The sequence below is a fragment of the Myotis nattereri genome, assembly GCF_964212035.1.
Source record: "Myotis nattereri genome assembly, chromosome: 11".
Classification (NCBI taxonomy): domain Eukaryota; kingdom Metazoa; phylum Chordata; class Mammalia; order Chiroptera; family Vespertilionidae; genus Myotis; species Myotis nattereri.
The window spans coordinates 14,713,719-14,734,992 of NC_138086.1; the positions used below are offsets into that span (position 1 = coordinate 14,713,719).

Sequence of the window (21,274 nt, forward strand, 5' to 3'; positions counted from 1 at the left end):
AGATTAAGTCAAACATCATGTGACATCACATATTTCAAGTCATTAAGACTCCATAAAAATCGTAGGTAGTCAAAAGACTTTACTTTCTAAAAATCATACACGACTTAACAAGAGTTCCAAGTCAGTCTTTTAAAAATCCTTGCACTAAGAGAGAACGCGCCTCCCTCATTTCCTAACGACATGTGTTTTTTCTGGTTGATGACAGAAGAATAGCTCTTGGCACATTCTAACCCCGTCCACAATAGGGCAGCCCGTTCGTCAGGCCTTGTCAGGAAATGAGGTGCTCCGCAGAAACTGCTTCTTCCAAATTACTTAAGCATATCACCTTCGGTGCCAAACTTTCAAAATTTTAATGTCACTGAGATATTTTTCCTTTGTACACAGTTGTTTTTCGTCCTTAGCAGAAGATACTGCATTGAAACTTTTTCCTGAAAACTCCCGTAAGCAAACCCATTATGATGCCACGTATGACTGTGGTCCATTTCCCTGTAGTTTTCCTGCCTCCTTCAGAACCACAGTGTGAGGCAGGGTCACTCTTGCCAACATTGTATCGAAGTCAAAAAAATTCCGTCACCGTTTTATATATAAAGAAACCGAGGCTCGGATGGCCCAGGTAACTTGCCAAGGTCACAGGCTAGCAGGTGGCAGAAGCTATCAATTCCAAAGCCTATTCTCCAACCACTATGTTAAAATAAAGAAACACATTTTTAAAAGGCAGGAGTGTTTTTGATAAGGTATTTAATAAGCATCACTGGGGTTTGAGAGTCCCCGAAGCTGAAGGACGTGCACCGAACAGCACTGAAAGAGGCAGGAAAACTGGGGCTGGCAGGTCCCTCCTGGTTCTGCCATTTATTTAGTTCAAAAGGAATGTTATGGGCTGAACTGTATGCCACCTGAAGTTCACGTTGAAGTTCTCATCCCCAAAACGTGACCATTTTTGAAGGCAGTGTCTTTGCAGAGGAAATTGAATTAAGGTCGCCAGGTGGACCCTAAACCCATATATATGCCTGATGTCCTTCTAAGGAGATGACATTTAAACGCAAACACATACAGAGGGAGGCCCACGTGAAGCCACTAGGAGACAGCCATCTGCAAGCCCAGGGCAGAGGCCTCGGAAGAAACCAACCACGCATGCCCTGATCGCAGACTCTGAGCCTCCAGAAATGTGAGACACCGCATTTCCGTTGTTTGAGCCCCCCAGCCTGTGGTACTTGGTTATAGCCACAGCCCTAGAAAACTAGGACAGGGGTGTGTTTTTTAATCTTTTAGGATACCCAGAGGTCTTCACCACCTCCTCTGGGGTGAAATAGGCCTATGATACGGAGGAGGAAATTTAGCATGCAACAAATCTAAAATTTGCAATGCTCGTACATTCGCTATCTAAGTGGAACTCCTTTTCCTACCATTTAAGAAAAAGAAAAGTGCTTTGTTTTTTTAACCTGGATTATCATCGTCTATATCACAAACCCAAAAAATAAAAAAATAAAGAGCTCAGAGCACCTTCTACCCAGGGCAGTCGCTGAACACAGCTTCCTATAAATTCCCTAAATGCTTTACTTATTTTCCTTACATGTTGTTTTTAGTACAAATGAACAGTAAACAAACAAAGTCAGGATGCATTTCAATAAACAGGAAATCTGTGTTACAATGATAATGTTCACCATCTCAACAGCTGGAACACAAAGAGCCAGATTTGGAGATTATCTTAGACTTGAACTTCTGCCCATATTCAAGCCAGAGTAACGGAGCAGAGAGCTGGCTATCTATCGTGGAAGACACTGGCCCTCGAGTCCTTTGTGGCCCAGCTCTAAATAAAATGAAAGGAAACGGATATACTTGGTCATCTGGAAATGTCACTCCCATCACAGGGAAACTGCTTGGAAGAGAAGCTTGGTTTGAAGCGAGATCAATGATTAACTTCAAGTCACCAGACTTTAAACATCTAAATATAGTCCCTATGTGCGCAGATGCTTGCATGTAGTGCTATGTGGAAGTTAGGTAAGAAAACCTAAAAGCCTCTATACTTTGTAATGTTATTGTTGATTACCATAAGCTAAATAAGATCAAACTTATTTAATCTTCTCAAGAACTCGAGGAGATATTTTATTATCCCCACTTTACATGAGAGACTGAAGCTTCAGAAAGTTAAGTAAATTATAGAAGCTCATGAAATAGTAGGCAGTAAAGCCAGAATTTTCTGACTAGAAAGCTCATGCCTTTCACAACATATTGACTCCTAATTCTCAAGTGAGAATGATCATTTAAAATCTTAAATGATGTTTAAAATACAAATACCTCTAAAAGTGATGAAAAATGATCTATTCAAATAGAATGTGGATATTTATTGACTCATGAAAAGGAAACCTCACAGTAGCTTAGTGAAGAGGCTTTTTAAAAAATTTGAAACTATAAAGAAGCATGTGAAATGCAGAGCAAATGGTATACATAGGAAGGAAAGCAGAGCCTGGCTTTTCTTAAGGTATTTCTCAATAAAGAATCACACCAGTCATAACTGAATCACAGGCTTAACTTTTCGGAGAAAGTGACCAAGGCCAAAGCTTTGAACATTTGTTTTGAAAGCATGCCATTTATTCTATACCCTTTACCTCAGAAATGGTAGCACTTACCTCTCTCTGAAAAAAATTCCAAGCGTGAGTAAGCCAGCGGTATCTAGGTAAGCCATAATTTGTCATTCTGGCTTTCAAAGTGACCATGTCTGACCACTGTACTGGAAGCTGAAGATAAGAAACAAAATATCAACAACTGTCACACAGCAACACACACTCAGACACACATACACTCACAGATTCACAAACTCAGTCACTCATAGTTTCACACACATATTCACACATACCTGGAATGTACTGAAATTGACAAGTACTTTATATTTGTTGTAGCCTATGTTAACTCAGAGCTACTAAATACTTACTGAACTATCTCTGTGTGTAGGTTTTTGTACTAAATGTAGAGGTAACCTATATAATAAAGGCCTAATATGCTAAGTGTCTGGTTGTCCAGTAGGCCGTTCAACCACTCAAAGCATATTAGTAGTATGCTAATGATATGCTAAGGCCACTCAACCGCTCACTATGACGTGCACTGACCACCAGGGGGCAGATGCTCTAACTGGTAGGTTAGCTTCCTGCTGGGATCCGGCCCATTGGGACAGAGCAAGATGGGCCAGACACACCCTGTAGCCCTCCCGCAGTCCCTGCCTGGCTGGCCAACCTCCTGAGTCCCTCCCCAGCCCTGATTGTGCACCAGTGGGGTCCCTCAGCCTGACCTGCACCCTCTCGCAATCCGGGACCCCTCGGGGGATGTTGGAGAGCCAGTTTCAGCCCTATCCTGCAGGCCAGGCTGAGGGGCTCCACTGGTGCACAAATTTGTGCACCGGGCCTCTACTGTCATATAAAGCAAAGTAATGCAAAATCAGTTAATGCCAATATTGAGCTCAAGGAGATGACGAGACAAGTGCACGGTGTGCTCTACAGACACACCTGAAGAGCTCCTCACAACAAACCATCCCTGCAGAGCAATGCCTTTTCATTTCACCTCAGAAAACTGCTGTTTTTGAAGAGACTCCAGATTATGGTATTAACATAAAGAGGGAAGAATCAAGAAGAAAAAGAGATCAACTCAAGCCTCACTCTGGGATAAGTTTGTGAACCCCTTTTCAAAATTTGGATTTCAGAGGCATGCTGGCATTCTAGAAAGATCAGTTCCCGAATCAAAGCGTTGTCTGTGCTTCTGTTCTCAAGTCACCTAGCACCGTGTCCCTTGACAGAATGTTTAATCGTGCCAGAGCTTCCGGTACACAACACAACACCTGACCAGAAATCTAGTCAGCGCAACAGTCTGTTACCAACTGTGCCCCGGGCGGAAATGAGGCATACAAATCCCAGTCTCATGGCATGTGCAGTACTAAGGTAGCTCTCGGGAGCTGGACAGACATCCACATCTGACCTATGGTGTCATACAGACCGGGCTTAGACAAGCAAGCTTGACACTAACTCAAGAATTGGATCATTTGGAAATCTTATTTAGAAAAGAATGATATCAATAGGGGTGGTTTAAAAATTCCTGGCCACAGACATTCTTCATTTTTCCCCCTTTGTTAATTTTCTTTGTGATTACTTGGAAATGCACAGTGCAAAAGAAAACAGCCAACACGTGGGCACACAACACTGTTCCCTACATAACGGGCTTAGTGTCCATGGGGTTTCAGCAAAGCTCAAGCTACTCACTATAAATTATTATTGTCTCCTATCCTTTTGAGCATAAAATATATGAAAGTGAAATGAATTCTCCAGAAATGTATCTGACATAATACCATTGACAGGTTTGTTGTGTTTTGGTTTTTTTTGAGAGAAGAAATAGCGAATAAGAGGTGACAATGTATGGAAAAAGAATGGAGAAACAGACCGTCTGATGTCAAATCTGTTGGTTTGGTGATTAGGACAGTCTTAATTTTAATATTATTTTCCAAAATAAAAACAAGTTGTTTCTCCCTTTTGGCCACAGTCAGTCTTCAGGCCAAACGTGTCAAGAAACAGAGAAGATCACCGAGGTTCTGGAATAAAGCACTGTGATCTAGTCCTTAAGGAAAACACTCGTTTGCTGGCTCCTTGCATGGAGCAGCTAAGAGCACAAAGCCGTCTACGCACAGGCTGGGCTCTGCGTGATTGGGCAGCTAGTAAACTGTAAGGGCACTTTTCACGCATACTGCTGTTAGTGAAAAAACAAGTTAAAAATATGTTAAAGTTGTTTACTTTTAAACAGGCCTTGCTCTATCCTGGTGAAGGATAGATCAATGGGGAAGATTACCATAAGCAAAACCGTGATGTACGCCATCAACTGAGATATCAGTCTACTCTATACCAACCTAGTACCACTGTGATACTTAAAATTTACTTGCAGATGGCCCTTTAACAGAATAGAAGACAGTATCTACACAGTAAGGATAAATTCCTTTCAATGAACTCAAGTTTCTTAGAATTATGTTAGAATCAAAATATTTCCAGGCTAATACATTAAATTAATTCATTTCAAACTGTTTTAACGTAGGAGATTTACCAACATTAGTATGACATAAACACCATAGAAACCATTTTTAAAATCCACAGAAAGTAAACTGATCTCTAAAAACCCTTCAATTATCCAAAAGAACACAATCAAAAGCTGAGTTGAGGGCATCAATAATTAATTATGCAATTTTCTATATTTTGCTTGAATGTCAAAGAGACACATGCATTTATTAAAAACTGAAAAAAATTAAGAGACCATCTCTTTATCAAAGAAACACAGAAACTGAACCCCTGCAAACAACTAATTTTTCACCCCTCCTACATATGCAAAGTTTCCAGGGGAAGAAGTGAAAATGTGATTCTCAAAGATAGCACGAGTATTCCTATTTAATAGATTTCGTTTTCAGAAAGTCAGGTTTACATTAAATTACTTAGAACCCGCCCAACTTTCCAATTTTTTTATAGAGAAATAAATAATTATAAATCCTCTCTTCTTGCTGAGAGTTGTCACACACTGGGGACGCTTCAGAGGGCTTTCCAGAGGGGTTCAGGGTAGAGGCAGTGTCAAAACATCATTTGCATGTAAATTGGAGTGTGCAGAGAACCCACTAGTCTGCAATTACACTTAGTAATCAAAACAGTGTCACAGCAGATTCAGCATAAAATCTTTAATAACTGCATCAGTACCATAAGCAACTTCCATTTTCTCACACAGCTGCCGAAATGCCGCTCTGAAACAAATACAGAATGATGGGCCTCTCTGCTTAAGAACCCTTACATTTTGCCCTGGCCAGTTTTGCTCAGTGGATAGTGTCGGCCTGCGGACTGTGGGGTCCCGGGTTCGATTCCGGCCAAGGGCACGTGCCCGGGTTATGGGCTCGATCCCTGGTGGGGGGCATGCAGGAGGCGGCCGATCGATGATTCTCTCTCATCATTAATGTTTCTATCTTTCTCTCCCTCTCCCTTCCTCTCTGAAATCAATAAAGAAATATATTTTTTTAAAAAAAAAAAAGAACTCTTACATTTTAAAGAGTTAAGACTCAGCTGGGGAACCTGTCACAAATGCGCATGCCCAGTCCTCTGTCCCTTCTCCCTCTGCTTTCCCCTCTATTCTGATTTAGCAGACCTGGCCTCGAGCCCTAGAATGCATATTGTTGAGAATCACCCTGGGCGACTCCTGCTAGACAGTCCAAGGACTACATGTGGAAAAGCATCGTCTTGCTGGAATTACCCTGACACTTGCAGTGGGGAAGTCTGGCTCGCCACCATGAAAACAGCCAGCGATCGCTGGCATGCAGAGGTGTAAACCTAGCAACGTCCAGAATAAAGCGAACAAACGCTAACTAAGTAATAATGGGCTACGCGAGCAGGAGTGAAGTGCACACGGTAAATCAAACATGACTGCTAACGTCTGAAGACTGAGGAACTTATTCACATCCATTCTAGCATAACTATAAACGTTGGTCCCGTGGTTTCCATTGCAAAAGTAAAAGAGGGAAAACTGAAGAGCTGTTTCCATGTAGCCAAGTGTCCAACTGTGAGAGTGTTCCAGGCTGGAGGAGACACCCCGCAACTCTTCAAATGCGCTTCTTGAAGGGGGCGATGGCTCAGCGTGGGGCCAACAGGGGGTGCATGCCTCCCGGTGATGGGTGGACAGCTTTTTATAAGGCTTTCGGATGATTGTCACGCTTTCTTAAATCTTGTTGCAAATAAGAATCTTCCCAAACTGCATACTCAAAAGTTGGTAAAACTACTTTAAAACATATATTATTTTAAGCCTATTATATCCATGTTTAAGCAGTCCATGGAATTAAAAACACGTATCATAGTACACCAAATGAAATATTACAAATTAGGGTTTGGAACTGCGCTTACAGACACAGAAAAGGCAGTGTTACTTTTCAGAAGTACTGGGACTGCATGTTATCATATACGTAGTATAAATATTCAAGTCACTAGTCATGTGCCTAAGTTACTCCAAAGGCTCTGCTCTCTAAGGCTGACCTGGATAAAGTTTCAGGTTGTGATTGTATCCCATTTTGAACTCACCATAATTTCCTGCTCGTATGTCCAAACACCACAAGCCAGTTCTACACAGAAAATGACAAGTAAACTTCCAAAGTACTGTAGAAAAACAGAAAATGAATGCTGTTAGAGTAGAATCAAAGTAAAATATGGTCATCTGAGACGCGCTAAATATTACTGTGTTGTTTATCCGATGAAAGAAAAGAGGCACACATCTGGGAAGCTCCCTGGGGAACAGATGGGGAAAATTTCAGCAACTTAGAGACATCTGCAGGCAGCACTTAATACCCACCTAGTGCTCTATGTATCAAATACTTCCATAATATTTTTGGTTAATCCTCACCCAAGGATATTTTTCCATTGATTTCTAGAGAGAGTGGAAGGGAGCAGCGGAGACAGAGAGAGAGGAACATGGATGTGAAAGAGACACATCCATTGGTTGCCTCCCGCATGCGCCCTGACCAGGGCCGGGGATCGAGCCTGCAACCAAGGTGCATGCCCTTGACCAGAATCGAACCCGGGATCCTTCAGTCCACAGGCCAATGCTCTATCCATTGAGCCAAACTAGCTAGGGCTCAAATACTTTCATAATTAATTCATTCAAAAACCTTGTGAAATGGATAGGTCTATCTCATTTTACAAATGAGAAAATTAACGCAAAAAGTAGACAACGCGAGTTGCTCAAGAATGCGCATAGTAAATTTTGGAGAAGTTGCCAGCCATGTTCTCTGTGGTATAACTTGTCACCTCTCCGGTTGTGCAGATAACTTTACAGAAGTAAGCAGTAAAAGTGTGAGAAAGAATGGGTTCTCTGGAGGTTCTCTGCACTAACTACAGCAGAAAGAAAACAGCGCCACTGTTCTCGAATCTTCCACTCTGCTTCTGGTGCGGGGTCAGAATGGGGGTACCAGGTTGTGATGATTATTGATTATTTCCTGTCACTGGAGTGACAACTCCCTTAAGGACCAGAGCTTTATTGTGTCCCTCATCACAACACAGGTGTTCAATAAAAGCATAACTGAGAACAGAGCAGATGGCCAGGGACCGGGAGCTCCCTGCGGCTGGGTGATCGGGAGAGGCCTCTTCATGCAGGGAATCTTTAAGGTGGATCCGTGATGACAAGGAGAAGGTGATGCTGTGAAGGTGTGTGGAAAAGCAACCAGGTAGAGGCAATATCAAAAGCAAGGCCACCTTACAGGGTGAGCTAGTCAATTAAGAACTCAGAGGTACCTGGAGCACAGAGGGGGTGGGAGAGGTACAGGGCACAGATTTACTTGACCTTACAACAAATTAAATCTAAAATGTAATTCAAAGAAAATATTTTTTTTTTTGTAAATGATGCTGCAGCTTCATGGTCAGCGGTCTCTGCTTCATTGCCACTGCATTCGTCTCAAACATCCCATCTTCTAATTCCAAGGGAAACTTTTACTATAGCATACGCAGATCAACTGCATTTATTCTTATATTTTCTTGTTTCTTTGTTTGTTTGATTAGAGAGAGAGGAAGGGGGAGGGAGAGAGAAAAACATTAGCCTGTTGTTCTACTTATTTATGCACTCATTGGTTGACTCGTGCCTGAGTGAGCCCTGACCGGGGATTGAATGAACCTGCAACCTTGGCATATCAAGATGGTGCTCTAACCAACTGAGCTACTCAGCTAGGGCTGCATTTTCTTTTTCGGTGAGCTCTGAGTCCTAGATAGAGGCATCCTCATGTTGGTTTTTGCACAAAGAATCACTCCGCCATTAATTAGTTTAAGGGCTGGATCTAATTGAGGCATCTGTTAGGCATGGTACTAATCCATCGTTTCAATAAAACAAAACTAACCAAGAATTAAGCAAGAACTCTGCTGAGCTTTGTTATGGTTGGAAGCGTACTTCTGTGTCATATTTCACTACAAAACCATCTGCTGTCCTCAGCAGTATTGGGAACATGTATACACATCTCTGGTAACAGTGTCAGCACGTGTCTCTCGTGCTTCTTACTTTCCCAGCGCACGTGGTTTCATGAGATGATCTGTACCAACCTAGTTTGAAGATCTAGTCTCTTCTTTCTTCTCCTTAATGCTATCTTTCTAGAATGGTGTAAAGAGCTCTGAATTCAGAATCAACAGACTGAAGTTCAAATACAGCTCTGAAACATTCTGTGACCTTCCGGCAAAATCATTATACTGCTCTGGCATCAGTTTGTTCGTCTGTATAATGAAATTAAAAATAAAGCTTTTTTTTTACTGCTATCAAGGTTGATTTGATAAATGGGAAAGTGCTTTGAAAAAATGTAATCCTCAACCAAGGATATTTTTCCATTGATTTTATTTTTTAAAGAGAGCGTGGAAGAGAAAGGAAAAGACAGAGAGAAATATCACTCGATTGATTGCCTCCTGCATGAGCCCTAACCAGGACCTGGGCCAGGGAGGAGTCTGCAACCAAGGTATGTGCCCTTGACCAGAATCGAATCTGGGACCCTTCGGTCCGCGGGCTGATGCTCTATCAAACCCACTAGGGCTGAAAACTTTTAAATTTCAAAGTTGTGAAGTATTATTTCAACACTATTCTGAACTAGTTTGTGAAACACAATCCAATATTGACTTGTCCATTTCTCCCGGACATAGCCTTAACTTCCAGCAGTGTGCCCCAGTTTCTTCCTCATCATTATCTCCCAGTATTTCATCTCCTGTTCTTTACCATTTTACTTTATTCCATCTTCCCTGTATCAGGGTTTCTCTGTCGGCTGCACATCAATCCTCAGAGGCTTCAGCGTTTAAGCCAGCTGGCTGCCTCCCCCACAAGTCTCAGCGCTCACTGATCTGCCAGACCACCGGTTCTGACTGGCAGAGAGCCTATCCTTAAACATCATTTCATCCCCAGCGTCTAACAGTAGCTGTCACACCGCAGGTATTCAATACATGTCAGTGGAAATAATGATCAGCTCACCAACTGAAAACAATGTTTTTTCAGATTTCCTTGAGTTTCTCTAAAGAGAGTTTCTGGTTAACATTTGACTCCCCTTGACTTCTGCTTACACATTTCTATTTTAAATATTGCCTCTGTTTTATTATGTGTCTTTCATGTGGATTATACTATGATAAATTAGTATGCCTTTAAGCATTTAAGACAATTTACAAGGCTAAAGAAAAGAAACAATATACAGACTCTCCCCATATTTCCTGGGTTACTATTATCTAAACATTTTAAGCAAATGGAGACTGGGAAAGTGTGTGCTGAGACAAGAAAATGAGAATGCAATTATTTGCATGATAAACTATTTTATTTGCTTTAAATATTATTCAATACAGAGTTCCTTAAAATAGCTAAGTTCTCCTACTGTAATTAAAGTAAAATTTGTGTTATACTAAGAAGTTTTATTCCTAAACATAATGTTCATTAAAAAAAAAATGTAATCAAGTCAGGCAAGCTGATAATAGGACACAGCCCCAAAATGATGTAATTAATTTGTGATTGTTTTTCATCGAATCTCTCAAGCTGAGGATAATTACTTTTAGTTAAAATGTGAGGGCCCTTACTCTGGCCAAGTGGTTCAGTTAGTTGGATCTTCATCCCATACACCAGAAGGTGGCGGGTTCAATTCCTAGTTGGGATCCTTATGGGAGGGAGGCAATGGTTGATGTTTTTCTTTCTTTCTCTCTCTCTGCCTCTGTCCCTCCCTTTTTTCTCTCAAATCAATAAAAACGTATCCTCAGGTAAGAATAAAAAATAAAAATAAAAAGAGTGCCCTCACTGGGTTAGAAACTAGATTTTATAAAACACCGTATGTGAAATTGCTTTGTTGATTTTTTTTTTAACTACACAAATGGAAGAACACAGGCTCTGAAATAAAAGAGACCTGGCCTCAGATTCTGGCTCCTTACCTACCAATTGGATGGCCTTGAGCAAACCACAAAGCCTCCGCTTCCTCCATGTAAAATGAGAATGCTAAAATTGCCTTGCAGTGTTGTGCTACGGATTCAGGCAGGTCAGGTGCTGTCTCACGCAGGGTGAGCACTACCTAAAGATAACTGTTATTAACCAGATCACAGTATCTGTTAGAATAGAAACTCCATGAGGACAAGAGGTGTCATATAATGCTTTAAATGCTTACCTCACTGCCTGACATAGGGCACACACCCAATGCACATTTCCTGAAGAGATGTAACTAGGCTTGGAGGTGGTGAAGAAACTCTTTATCTCCGCCTAAGACTATCAGCGTCATTCTCACTGAAGCACAAGGGAAATCCCTGTCCAGAGCAAACATAGCTGGTATTTTTCAAAACATCTTTATTGGGAAACTAAAGCAGGAAGGGTGTGGAGGGTGTGGAATCCAACTTCTTTTATTAAAATACTGAAATCAACTTGTCTGTTATTTTAAACTAAAGTTGACCAAAGAGTGGCAAGAATGGCAAAGGCTACCAGTGTCTTTGTCCCCTGAAAGTATTTGAGGAGAAAGGGAGGGGCATAAAATCTCACTTTCCCATTTAAGCCCCTCGTGATTTGTAGGTAAATTCATCCCCCCTTTGAATGTTTCATCTCATTATATGTATACAGACAAAATAGTAAAATCTCAAGGAAGTCCTTTCTTAAAGAAAAGTTTATTTATCAAAATGATTGGGTTCCCTGTCACTCCACTCCCCAGGATTTTCTAACAGAGAAAGCAGATTAAACATCTGCACTTATCCCTTCTCCCTCTTGAAATTTCACTGGAAAAACAATAAAGTGATATTTTAAAAGGTATAAACCTGCCAGGCCGGTGTCACTCAGTGGTTGGGCATCAACCCATAAACCAGGTCACAGTTTGATTCCCAGTAGGGGTACATGCCTGGGTTGCGAGATCGATCCCCACTAGGGGGTGTGCACAAGGCAGCTGATCCATGATTCTCTCTCATCATTGATGTTTCTCTCTCTCCATTTCCCTTCCTCTCTCTGAAATCAATAAAAACATATTTAAAAGGTATAACCCAGAGATAAAGGAAAAGAACAACAGCAAGTATATTTTGGAAGGTGCAAAGAAGATGGAAAACTAGCAAATTGTTCAGCAATCCTTCAAAAGCTGAATGCTTAACCAGTAGTGGGGAAAGTTTGGAACAACCTTATTCACACTACACAGCCCTCAAATGCTCAGGTTTTGGCAGTCCCAGATACTTCTGGAAGGTACGGCTAAAAAGAGGATGACTTATTGAAAACCTGTTTTGGAAGAAGTTAGAACCCGCAGGTCCCGCCCCATGCTATGCAACTGAGTGACTACCCACCCCCACCAACATAGAAGTTGGAGGGGTCATTGTCTTATGGGAACTGTAAAACCGAGTCTCAGGATTGGGGACAGAAGGTACAGTGGAGGATAAAGTACAGAGAATTGAAGTTCAAATTTACATACCTTTTCCACAGAGGTTCAAAACTCAAATCATACTAAAATAGCATTGGATTTCTCAACCAAAATATTGGAAGTTAGAAGACAGTGAAAGAGATTCTTCAGTATTCTGAGGGGAAAAAAATGATTTCTGACCTGTAATTCTATAGCCATCAATATGAACACCTAAGGCTATCTAAAGCCATTCTTGGGCATACAGGCTTTTTTAAAAAAAAATCTACCTCCTCTATTTGCTTTTTCAGGAAACTACTGGAAGATGTCTCCCTAAAATGAGAGACTAAACCGAGAAGGATAATGGCTTCGATACCAGGAAACCTGGGACCTAAAATAGGAATGAGGCCAAAGAAAATCCCAGAATAATAGTGTGATGGGCAGCTCTCCTGACAGGAGCAGAGCGAGGAGGAGGCCACTGCAGAAGGTCACCAGGGCAAAAGCCCCAGGAGCCTAGCAACAAGCAAAACTGGGAAAACAGGAATTCACCCCCAGGGTGACCTTTCCTCCACTAGTACACCCCTGGTCAGGCAGTTTGGACCCTGACCTTTCATATCGCTGGCCATGCAGTTCGGACCCTCCCCTGACCTCTCCTCCCAGAGCATGTTGCTAGTCACTCGGTGAATCTATTGGAAGAGGAACAAGGGACTGAAGATTGGCCTCATGGGACTCCCATGCAGGCCCTTGCACCACTCGCTTTGAGAAGGCAAGTCGAGAGCAGATAAATGCCCCTTGGCTGCACCACCGTAACCATGCCCGTTGGCTTGCTTCTTGGCAGATTGACAGTGAGAAGCAGGGGAGGTCTACGTGCACACACACCTAGCACTCTCTCTCCTTGGTCCAGGACTTTCCCCTGAGCCCGTGGTCGGCAAACTGCGGCTCTTTGGCAACTTGAGTGTGGCTCTTCCTAAGCCTTAGGAGTACCCTAATTAAGTTAATAACAGTGTACCTACCTATATAGTGTAAGTTTAAAAAATTTGGCTCTCGAAAGAAATTTCAATCATTGTACTATTGATATTTGGCTCTGTTGACGAATGAGTTTGCCGACCACTGTCAGTGCAAATAAGGAACCCAGTCTTCCGTCTGTAGCCTAGGCAACAGGCCTTCAGCGTGAACTGTGCAGGGTGTGGAAAGCCCAAGAAATACCTGGAAGCTTAGCACGTAGCCTAGAAAGAATGTCTCGAATGTGTACGTGTGCCATATCTGGGAGACAAAGTGCCCAGCGGTATATAAGGCCAAACCCCGCTGTCCGGAACTCAGCCTTTGGAGATGACTCCGCTGGGCCAGCCCCAGTGCAAATAAACAGTCCTTTTCTGAACCTCCGAACGCGAGTGCGTATGATTTGTAGCTTCTCGATGACCTGATTTTTGCCATTACACCTTAAGCATTAATCCCTAGGGTTAACATCTACACCTCAGTCGTACTGGCAGAGAAAAAGCAGTAACACCAGACAAGTGATGCCTTGGCTGACATCAGGACCAGCTTCATCAACTAATGACCTGCTTGCTGCCCTGGTGTGACCATCCCTGCAGACCAGGACCCTGAAAGGACACATCTGGAAAGCTGATGAATATTCTACTGAGACCCTCCCCCTGAGACCTCCAGGTAAATAGCCTCAAGACACAGGACCACGCCCGCATCTTTCTCCATGCCCTCCCCCCAGGCCCGTTTTCCTGGCCTCTCTGTTTCTCCGAACCTCCAAGGGCCTTTCTTTTGCCTTTGTAACTTTTTTCTAAGCCCATTTCTTCAATGACTCGCTTTTTCTACCTCTGTGTCTCTCTAAATAAGCTTTCTGTTATAGTTTGAGTCTTGACTTTCAATTCTTTCTTAGCCAGAACTTAAGCACAGAGGTTGCTGAGCCAAGATCCTGCCAATAACCTTCTAGTGTCCCTTTGCAGCCCGAGGTAGTAAAGGAATAGCCCATGCAGCAACTCTTCAGCAGGTCTAGACGGGAGCAGGTCTAAAACGCTCTGGGAAAGGGAGCTCTTTAAAAAATCATCAATAAAATGCCCCAAATATATGAAAATATAAGGACGAGACTTACACTGGGGGAGTTTAAGAGTTTAATTAAACAGAAATACATAGAAAACAGGAATGTTAATTCCAAGAAAAAGAAAGTATTATTTCAGAAAACAATTATAACCAGTCCTTTGCCTAGCCCAGCTGTGAACAGCATTGACATAGCCATGATCATGTAAACACTGATCTGAACAAAATTATGAATTGTCTGTGTTGAGGTGAGATAAGAAGTATGCCTGGGGGAGGGGGGAATAAAGGCAGGAAGGAGGCCAGCTCTTCATCTTCATGTGAAGTCAGCACATAGTGCTTAAAACTGAAAATTAATTGAATGAGAAGAGTTACATAAATATGTGCTTTAGAGGGAATCTGCTAAAATAAAAATTGAAAGTGGCTGTGTCTTAGGAGTGGCACTGTTAGGGGTAAAGGACGAGTATTTTTAATAAGATTTTTAGAATGAAATTAACTCTAAATTATGTGTATGAAGCACTCTGATAAAAGTGAAACAAAAAATACTAAAACAAACAATAGCCTCCCTGATGCCTTCACACGAAAGAAAAAAGCTTGGCAGCCAAAGGAAGTTATATATGTTTTACGTAGAAAAAGTTATTCAAAAATGGCTAAAAATTGTAAGTAGCCCAATTATGCTTCATGGTTATTAGGACTAAAGTGGGTGAATGACAACTGGAAACTATATGCTTAGAAACCATCATCCTTTGGCTAAACGTTCTTTTAGAAGCTCAAAATAGGAGTGCTATAATGAAATAAACAAGTGTATATTTAATGTAATTTATAGACCATCCCAGAGGTCTCTTTCACCAGACTGTTTGGAAATTTGGATCTCTCCTGCAATGTTGCTTATTAAAACCACACATACAGTCTGCTCAAATCACTGTGGAGTGAATTATTTCCCAGGATAGTTTATTTAAATCACAAAATTATGAAGTTTACGATCGATAATTCTTTCTCATCGTTGATGTTCTATCTCTCTCCCTCTCCCTTCCTTTCTCTGGAAATCAATAAAAACATATTTTTTAAAAAATTTGAACTTAGAATTTTATCTTACAGGTGGTGTTGTGCAATGATGAAGACCTGAATTTTATTTATTTGCAGAAAAGAGATCTGTATGATCAAGGGTGAGGCAAAAGTAAAGTTATTGTTGTTCGTATGGAAAATAAAAGTATTATATAGTAATGTATTGTAAATGTATTATATAATACATTCTTATATAATAAAAGCCTAGGTGGCATCACACACGAGGTCATCACAAGATGGCTGCCACAAGATGGTCGTCATAAGATGGCCACCACAAGATGGCCAGCAGGGGAGGGCAGTTGGGGGCGACCGGGCCGGCAGGGGAGGGCAGTTGGGGGCAATCAGGCTGGCATGGGAGGGCAGTTGAGTGTGATTGGGCTGGCAGGGAAGAGCAGTTAGGGGCGATCAGGCCAGGAGGGGAGCAGTTAGGCATCAATCAAGCTGGAAGGGGAGCAGTTAGGCAGTGATCAAGCTGGCAGGCAAAAGCTGTTAGGGGCAATCAGGCAGGCGGGCAGGCAAGCAGTTAGGAGCGAGCAGTCCCGGATTGTGAGAGGGATGTCTGACTGCCAATTTAACCAACAGTCGGGGATCGGGCCTAAACTGACAGTTGGACATCCCCCAAGGGGTCCCAGATTGGAGAGGGTGCAGGCCAGGCTGAGAGACAACCCCCTCCCCCTGTGCACAAATTTCATGCACCGGGCCTCTAGTAATAAATAAATAATAATACAAGAATAAACTCTACATTTCATGTATTCACAATTGTTAACCTACTTTTGCCCCATCTGTATGTAATCAAGCATTATCCTATATAATAAAAGGGTAATATGCAAATTGACCCTAACAGCAGAACGACTGGGAATGACTGGTCACTATGACACACACTGACCACCAGGGGGCAGACGCTCAATGCAGGAGCTTCCCCCGGTGGTCAGTGTGCTCAGCCACAAGCCAGGCTGATGGCTGCCAGCACAGCGGTGGTGGCAGGAGCCTCTCCAGCCTCCTAGCAGCGCTAAGGATGTCCGACTGCAGCTTAGGTCTGCTCCCTGCTGGCAAGTGGACATCCCCAAGGGCTCCCGGGCTGCCAGAGGGATGTCTGACTGCCAGCTTAGGCCCGCTCCCCCAGGGAGCGGGCCTAAGCCGGCAGGTGGACATCCCCAGAGGGGTCCCAGACTGCGAGAGGGCACAGGCTGGGCTGAGGGACCCCCCAAGTGCACAAATTTTTGTGCACCGGGACTCTAGTGACTATATAAAATTTAAAGTATGTAAAATATCAATATACTTATCCTATATAATACTAGTAAAAGCCCAGCAACCGAACGGCAGAAGGACCAGAACAACCTGTTGACCAGTCGCTATGATGCACACTGACCACCAGGGGGAAGACACTCAACACAGGAGTTTCCCCCTGGTGGTCAGTGCACTCCCACAGCAGGCCGATTCCCACAGGCCACGCGCCCCACCAGTGCACGAATCCTGTGCACCAAGCCTCTAGTACAGGGATGGGCAAACTTTTTGACTCGAGGGCCACAATGGGTTCTTAAACTGGACCAGAGGGCCGGAACAAAAGCATGGATGGAGTGTTTGTGTGAACTAATATAAATTCAAAGTAAACATCATTACATACAAGGGTACGGTCTTTTTTTTCAATAGTTTTATTCATTTCAAACGGGCCGGATCCGGCCCGCGGGCCGTAGCTTGCCCAAGGCTGCTCTAGTATGTATATAAATGTATATGCAATTGTGTGTACGAGTGAATACACACAGGTATGGATGCCCAAATAATTTATTGTGCAAGAGATTTACATATATTATATACTTTATTCAAAATATATTACAAAAATATCATAAAGAGGAGAACCAAGATGGCAGCATAGGGTGTAGACCTGTGTGTGCTGCCTCCCACAACATCATTGAAACTACCAACTATAAGACAAACAACTACCATTCAGAACCATGGGAAAGCTGGCCCAGTGGGAGTTCTACAACTGGAAGGAAAGAAAGAAGTGCAGTGAGACTGAGTAGGAGCTACAGAGGCGCCAAGAACAGAGGTACAGAGTCATGCAACAGGCGGGCTGCAACTGGATGCGTGGTTTTTTTCAATCAGAAGGGGTTAACAGGGGTGGGCAAACTTTTTGACTCGAGGGCCACAATGGGTTCTTAAACTGGACCGGAGGGCCGGAACAAAAGCATGGATGAGGCGTTTGTGTGAACTAATATAAATTCAAAGTAAACATCATTACATAAAAGGGTACGGTCTTTTTTTTCAATAGTTTTATTCATTTCAAATGGGCCGGATCCGGCCCGCGGGCCGTAGTTTGCCCACGGCTGGGTTACAAACTCTCAAATCCACTGGGCTTGTTCGGGGTGCGACTATGAGGCCCCAGACCCCACGGGGAGAGGCGGCATGGCCTTGCAGTGGTCAGAAAGCGAGAGAGGCTATGGAGCGCAGCTGCTTGTCAACACTGGGGACCCAAAGTCCCAGAGTCCCAGGGAGGCAAGGAGCTGAGGAGACACCGCCATTGCTATTTGCTCCGCCTGGCAACTCCCTGAGACCCGGCCCTACTCAATTTACATTCCCAAGCAGTGCCAGGGGCACAAGAGGAAACGCCTGTGCTTTTACAAACTCTAGAATCCACTGAGCGTGTTCGGAGCGGGATCATGAGGCACCAGACCCCACGGGGAGAGGCAGCATGGCCTTGCAGTGGTCAGAAAGCGAGAGAGGCTCTGTCGCGCAGCTGCTCCCCAGCACTAGAGGATGCGAAGTCCCAGAGCCCCTGAGAGGTGAGGAGCTGCGGAGACGCTGTCATTGCTATTTGCTCCACCCTGGTGACTCCCTGAGACCACACCCTACTCAATTTACATCCCCATCGAAGCTGTGCCAGTGGCACAAAAAGCCCCACCTGCGCTTTTGCAGCATAACCCAACAAATTGCAGACTTCAACTCCTCGCACCCATAAGAGACACACTCAAGAAGCAGACCCAGGAGAACCAAGATGGTGGCGTAAGGTACAGACCTGTGCGTGCTGCCTCCCACAACATCGAAACTACCAACTATAGGACAAACAGCTATCATACCAAACCATGGGAAAGCTGGCCCAGTGGAAGCTCTACAACTGGAAGGAAAGAAAGAAGAGCATTGAGACTGAGTAGGATGTGCAGAGACACCAAGTACAGAGCCCAACCCAACAAACTGCAGATTTCAACTCCTCTCATCCAAAAGGGACACAATCAAGAAGCAGAATCGGGTTCAGAGGAAGACGGAGCCAGACCCGGCTGGGCCGGTGACATGGAATCGCTGTACCAGCAAACGCACAAGCACATCCACCAGTTCCAGTCTCACATGGGACGCTGGGAGACGGCAGACAAGCAGTCTGTGAACTTAGTAGAAAACGAAATCCAAGCAAGCATACAGATATTCAGCCACCAAGAATGCCTGGAGATTTTGTCCAGCAAGGAGCCACCCAACAAAAGACAGAATGCCAAACTTCGTGTTGCCCCGGTGAGGCTGGGACGGCCCGGTGAGGCCAGTACGGCCCGGTGAGGTCGGGGCGGCCCCGGTGAGGTTGGGACAGCCTCAGTGAGGCCAAAACGGCCCCGGTGAGGTACGGCACTGGTGAGGTCGAGACGTCCCCGGTAAGGTCAGGACGGCCCCGGTGAAGTTGAAACGGCCCCGGTGAGGTAGAGACAGCCCCAGTGAGGTCTGGATGGCCCCAGTGAAGCTGAAACGGCCCCGGTGAGGTCAGGACAGCCCCAGTGAGGTTGGGACAGCCCTGGTGAGGTTGAAATGGATAATAAAGTCCAATATAAACTGACGAACAAAAATAGATGCAGAGGCAGAGCAGCATTGAACAGACTGTCAAACTACAGTGGGAAGCCTGGGGAGGGTTTGGGGGAGGGGGTTAAGAGATCAACCGAGGGACTTATATGCATGCATATAAGAATAACCAATGGACACAAGAAACTGGTGGGTAGGGGAGGCCGGGGGAATGTCAAGTGTGGGGGGGGGGAGGAATACTTTAAGAAATAAAAATTATTAAAAAAATAATAAATAAAAAATTAAAATAAAATATCATAAATTCCATTTTGTTACAAGAGAAAGCGGAGCTAGGTGCTTCCATTCATAATTGAGAGACAACAGAACACTACGTTGTTCAGAGCACAGGTTTGGGAACCAAACATCTGGGCTTTGGATTCCAGCTCTACCACTTCATAGCTCACAAACCACTTCACCTTCCTGTGTCTTATCTATAAAATAAGGACAACATAGTTCCAACTTCATAGTATAGTTGGGAGAAGTTAATGAGTCAATACATTAGAGCGCACATAATATTGGCTAGCACGTAGCACATATTATGTTAGGGATGTTGGTGGTGGTGTTAACAATACCTCACAATTCATCATGTACACCCCCATCTTCTGGGCACACATGCAACACATGTTCACGCATGTATATACAAAACCTTTCTTGTCTTTGAACTAAGGAGGAATGACCTAAAACCCCTATATTCCCATCTTTGATATTTTCCAGGAGAAAAAAAAAAAGAAAGACTTCCAATAATATAAAAAATTTAAGGATGGCCAAAAATATTCCTTTATTTTTTCCTTCCTCCTAATATGGCTAGATAAAGGCACAAATGCTGCTTTAATTGCTATGTCAAAATCCTCAATAAATTATATCAACTATTCCATGTTTTGTTCTTAGATTTTTGAACTTATATTGAGTCAGAACAGCTTCTATTAACATTGATTAAAAAATTAGCCAAAACCGGTTTGGCTCAGTGGATAGAGCGTCGGCCTGCGGACTGAAGGGTCCCGGGTTCGATTCCAGTCAAGGGCATGTACCTGGGTTGCAGGCACATCCCCAGTGGGGGATGTGCAGGAGGCGGCTGATCGATGTTTCTCTCCCATCGATGTTTCTGACTCTCTATCTCTCTCCCTTCCTCTCTGTAAAAAATCAATAAAATATATTTTTTTTAAAAAATTAATTTTTGTTCTTATTCACATTTTAGGTTTTTATAAAATATATTTTTATTGATTTCAGAGAGGAGGGAGTGGGAGAGAGAGAAAAAGAAACATCAATGATTAGAGAGAATCATTGATCGGCTGTCTCTGGCACACCCCACACTGGGGATCGAGCCTGCAACCGGGAAATCCCAGGAATCGAACGGTTGACCTCCTGGTTCATAGGTCAATGCTCAAACACTGAGCCATGCCAGCCAGGGGCATTTTACAGTTTTTTTAATGAAGTATATAGTACCATGTAGCCAATGAGTGCTTACCAGTTTATTAAACTGAACTTTGATAAAAGCACTAATAAGTTAAAGTGATTTATTTTCTTTTTACATTTTCACTTCTTTACTGTTACTAATTGGCATTAATAACATTTCTAAGAAAGTAATATTTGATTTTGCAAAAAAAATTTCAAATAATTTTCACTTTTGGGAAGATAGATTATTTTTAAATTTTCATTTCTAACATCAATCTAAAGGAAACAAAAATAAATAAATCGGCTCTTAAAAAGCCACTTAGTTTACTGAGGGTGTATATTTGTTGAGAATATTAAACTTAGTAAACAGTGGACAAATATAAGAAAAAATACTCTTATTTAGAAAGCCTTAAACTGAGCCTCATTCTATCCAGTTTCCTCCCACAAATAGACAAAACAGTTACTTTTAAACTGTTTTTCTATATAAATGCCAGCTAGGAAAGAACTTTTATATTAAAACAAAGATGTAACGTCTTTCTTGAACATTTACACGTTTTTCTGTGTAAGCAGGAAGATAATCAAGCAAGTGTCACAGAACTGCCTCACTGAGAACATATT

At 43.0% G+C, this 21,274-nt stretch overlaps 1 protein-coding gene across 1 annotated transcript in view; it reads right to left on the reverse strand.

Moving 5' to 3' along the window:
- Window positions 1-21,274, reverse strand: part of TSPAN12 (tetraspanin 12) — a 74,757-nt gene that overhangs the window by 19,404 nt on the left and 34,079 nt on the right. The window contains exons 5-6 of the mRNA XM_081102787.1: window positions 7,074-7,148; window positions 2,628-2,735 (exon numbers count right to left, since the gene is read on the reverse strand). Coding sequence (XP_080958913.1) covers window positions 2,628-2,735; window positions 7,074-7,148 — 183 coding nt within the window. The remainder of the gene's footprint in view (window positions 1-2,627; window positions 2,736-7,073; window positions 7,149-21,274) is intronic.